Raw genomic sequence first — 4,673 nt, 5'->3', positions numbered from 1 at the left:
AAGAAGCCAAGATCAACGGTGGAGAGAAAATGAACTGACATGGATGTGACAGGGGCAGAAGACACTTGCCTGACACGAGCAGGCACCTCAACTACCCGCATTAAACACACTGAGCAGCATACGTGTCGATCAACCCGTGGAACGAACGAGGACGACTCTGCGTGATGAAGTAATAAACGAAGACCCCCGCGTGATGGACACAAAACACAAGAAGATAAGGTTCCAACGGTCCTCAGAGATGGGTCCCACACTCTAACCCTATAAATACCCCCTCTCCACCAAGAGTAAGGGGATCGGAAAATTGAGGAAGGGAAGGAGAGAGAGATTGTGAGTGTAAGTTAGTCCTTTACAATATACAGATCTATGTAAACCCCAAAGTCACTCGACTATCTTTGTAACCATCAAGTAGATAGTGAAACAACAACCCCGTGGATGTAGGCCTTAGTGCTGAACCACGTAAATCCCAGTCATATTTACATTTCAGCACTTTATATTTGCCTAACGCTCCATGAGTTTTACTTTTATGCTTCGTTTTCTTTATCTTCCCCTACGTAAACGCCCCTCTCGATGTTATTGGATGAGGCTATGATAAACCCGAAGGTTTGGAGCCAAGGAATCAATGCCATTGTATTATCAGTGCGAGTCCGTACCTAGAGTGCGAATATTGTTTGTGAACATATAGATGCCTTCGTGATTTACGTGTTCACAGTGAGTTTAGTAAGGATATTTTAGGCCAAAGTACAAAAATGTACGAGTTGTCTCTAGTTACCGAGTCAACCACGATTTTTGCGCTCCTCAGATCACATTTTGTTCTCCCTTTAACAAAAATCATTGCAAATACAAGGGGCTCTCTGGCTACTGTATATTTTGAAGATAAACTGATTGAGAAGGCAGTAGAGACAATGGAATCCTGGGAAGCCAACCTGGGAGAAAACCAAAAATCGTGCAGCTTTATTGTGTGTTTGGACCTTTTGGTGGAGTACCTCAAAGGAAAGAGCCATATATAATGATATAAAAGAAGCAGAAGAACTCTCAAGGCTGCTAGGACCATGATGGAAAACCAGCATCATTTCCAATGAAAGACGTGGATGAGGATGCTGTTTCAGATAGAAGTACCTATTTCCAAGTTGTTTCTTTTCCTCTTGCGGAGAGACCCATCGACAAGCATCAACTGTATTATATCATGCAGCATCCGACGTATACGATGGAAAAATATTTTTTATTGCATACCTTTGCCAAACATGATTCTTATGATGGACAAACCCATGTTTATTCTCTTAATAATGTGCTTTTTCCAAACATGGTACCAGTTGATATTTTTGGCAATTGATATATCTATCCAAGTACATTTTATCTTCATAAAGCTCATCCCAAAACATTTACAGGTATGTATACAGGTAGAAAAAAAAGTGAGTAAAACGAACCTAGTAAAAAGAAACAGAAGAAGAATAATCAAGTTTCAGAAGGAGAGTAGGCATAAAATTACACAGAAGAAGAGGAAGATTGAAATCCTATTAAGAGACTTTTCAGTCTTTATTTCTTGCCTTCTAACCCTTGGGCTACTATTATTCCTCATCAAATCATATGAGTTCGGATGGACAAATAAACCCATCTCAGAACCATTACCAAAGATTCTTGCAGTTGCATACATCATCTCACCAAACATTCCTACCATCGGATGAACGGCTACTGTTGCTGTCGCGGACCCTGAACGAGGAAATGATGCCAAGGTCTCATTGTAAAACCGAGGGTAATGCTGCGGTTGTTGCTGATTAGACTGGAACTGTGATTGCAATCTGAAATGATTACCACTACTACCATCACTAGTTGGACTAGCGGCAGTTAGGGCATGCACTCCATGAGCTGAAGGTCTTGAAGGTATCTCGAGAGAGGATCCCTTGTCGTTATGGTCTGTTTCTGGGCGAGGAAGAGAGTATCCCCTTCCATAAAGTGGAACCAACATAGACTGGGACACACCCGCCTTGCAGACAGGACATTGTGGCTGTTGATCTGATATGCTAGGAGAAGAATTCTGGAAGTGAAGCCATTTGTAGATACAAGGCCAGCAGTACAGATGACCACATAAAGTTACTACAGGTTCATGGGCATGGTCCAGGCAGATATTGCATTGAAAACCATCATCAGTGCTGTCAGAACATTTTGCAGGAGAAGAAGAAACAGAGTTTTCCCATGACTTAGAAAAATCTGCACCCATCTCTGAGTGGTGTGACATGGCTTCTTGGAAATAAGCTTCTGCATCCATATCAATTTGTTTAAATCTGATGAACACACAACATTAAAAGGGTTTAGATTCTTGTTCGGAGTTATCAAAAGTAGGCAGATATACAAACAAACGAATTCACACGAATTTGAAAGAATTCATTACCAGCTCCAAGGCAAAACAACATGCACATATTTATTCATGTTTTTGTCTATATCTCAATCAATAGCAAACCTTTTCTTGATTAAACATTATGGCCATATTATCAATTATGAACATCTCTAAGGTTCTCAACTACCATAGTGTGTAACCTAGAATGTAAAAGCTTTGGCTTGGAAAAAAAATATTATCTGTGCTGTCTTGGGACACATTACTGGTGAGATAAGGACCATTTCTTTTCTAATAGGTTGTTGATAAAGATGTCCCACATAGATATAATATTAATGAATTACAAACTCACTTGCAAGTTGCAACAACAAACCCATTCACTGAACAAGCAGGTAGGGTCATTTACCCAATCACAGTATAGAGGTGGGACAAAATCTATGGTCTCATAGCTTTCAAACCAACCCTATTGGACTAAAGCAAATATTACTTGGAAGATATGGATTTGCCTCCTTAAGAAACAAGCAAAAATATCAACAACAATACAGCATTAGCGGATAAGTACAAGGCAATGCAAAAGTTTTATAGTGAGATCTATAAACTAGATAAAGAATAAAGAATAATAGGACATGAAAAAGTTTTAAATTCCAATAATTTAACCCCTACCACGCTGAAAATAAACAGTTGATACTATTGATATTTAAGTACAAACAAATTGAAAACTTAGTTCTAAAAGAAAACATAAAATCTAGACATTAAAAGAAAACATAAAATCGATAGAATCATTCAAGGAAGAATGAAACAAATAATTGAGCATCTAAAGTTTTGCAACAAATAATACACAATGAATTTCGCAGCTTGCCAGTAAACTACTGTATTACATACTTATTTGCCTAATAAGATGACCAATGTGGAATATCTGAGGACTGGAGCATATGACATATATCATGCCGAATTTACCAAGTGCATAAAGGATATCAACAGGAAGGCTAACCCTAAATCGTCTTAGTTATTACCTATCTAAGATAATTTGCACCATAGAGCTTCATGTTGAATTCCAAGTCAATGAATTACAGCACAAAGGAATTCCTAAACAAAGTGAGTTAAAAATAACTCGGACTGAGTCAAATCACTGCCACCAACTTCAATTAGAATAAAAACCAAAAGAATCAATCTATCAGAGAAATCGAAGCTTCGTCAACCTATAATTTCTATTCAATAAAAGAACACATCAATTCACCTAAAAACATAACCCTAGTCGACAATGCCCAAAATCAAAATACTCGATACAAATTACAGAAATGAACATGCAAGATTCATCCTTCTATTCAAAATTAAGAAGTATTTAAACAAGGTAAAGCAGATAACAAGAGATACAATGAAGGGCACCTGTAGATTCCTTACCGTAAAATTTATACAGCAGCTAGACTTTTAAAGAGAAATCGATCCGAACTGAGAGATTTAATGGCGACTCTGTATATCAAAAGAATCGAGAGAAAATATAGAAAACCAAGAGAATTTTTTTATTTTTGAGGCGAAGATCTAAAAAAAAATCGAAAAACAGTAGAAACAGAAAACAGGGAGAGGGGGATACGGTTTCTGAAATTATTTGCTGAGAACCGAGCGTTCGCTAACGCTTTGTATTTATAGCAAATATTCGGATAAAAACCGCGTGCTAACTTGGCACATAGAACTATTACTTCGCACGCTTCGTTGAAAGATGATAACGCATATCACGACTTACAGAAGCTAAAAAAATAATCCACAATCTGCACCGTCAAAAAAGGAGAAGTGGAGGATGGAGCCTACTATTTGGATTGTTCACTGTTCAACGAATCTGAGTCTTGTCTGAGACGTGATAAAATATTAATTAAGATGTTTGATGTTTGAGCTACTTGGGTATAAAGTGATGTGGGTCCAAGTCAGAGCGATATGTATAAAAACCGTGGGCTCCAGTAGATCTAAGAGATTAGGATTTTACTTGAAATGGGAAAAAAAAAAAAGATAATCCGGTTGAGTTAAATGAGGACGATTTTTGGGGGCTGTTATTCATTTTTACTTTGGTGTGTCCCTTTTGGTAGAGATTCTTAACAGGAGAGAGGTCGGATATTTGTTTTTTTTTTTGTTTGGGTGATGGAAACTACATTTCAATTCACTCAAACCAAAATAGTGATTACATGAATGCTACAAGATTATCAAAAACACCAAAATACAAGATAATCAAAACCCAAATATAAATGACGACACCAATTGCAAGTACACCGCGAAGACAAAGAGCCATGAACCTTAAAGACATCCAATTTTTGTAGATGTAGTAGTGATGAATGATGGTGTGAACATGAATCAA

The 4,673-nt window shown here is 37.6% G+C and overlaps 1 protein-coding gene across 1 annotated transcript; it reads right to left on the bottom strand.

Moving 5' to 3' along the window:
* Nucleotides 1-1,310: 1,310 nt before the first annotated feature.
* On the bottom strand, nucleotides 1,311-3,926 carry LOC113319036 (E3 ubiquitin-protein ligase RMA1H1-like). Its single transcript, XM_026567339.1, has 2 exons — nucleotides 3,731-3,926; nucleotides 1,311-2,279 (listed from the first exon to the last, which is right to left on the bottom strand). Exon 2 carries the CDS (start codon nucleotides 2,261-2,263, stop codon nucleotides 1,460-1,462), a length of 804 nt encoding a protein of 267 aa, XP_026423124.1. The 5' UTR covers nucleotides 2,264-2,279; nucleotides 3,731-3,926; the 3' UTR covers nucleotides 1,311-1,459.
* Between the last annotated feature and the right edge of the window lie 747 nt (nucleotides 3,927-4,673).

Source organism: Papaver somniferum, chromosome 10 (assembly GCF_003573695.1).
Source record: "Papaver somniferum cultivar HN1 chromosome 10, ASM357369v1, whole genome shotgun sequence".
NCBI lineage: Eukaryota > Viridiplantae > Streptophyta > Magnoliopsida > Ranunculales > Papaveraceae > Papaver > Papaver somniferum.
Note: the sequence above shows the minus strand (reverse complement) of the source record. Positions and strands in the feature narration are given on the sequence as shown.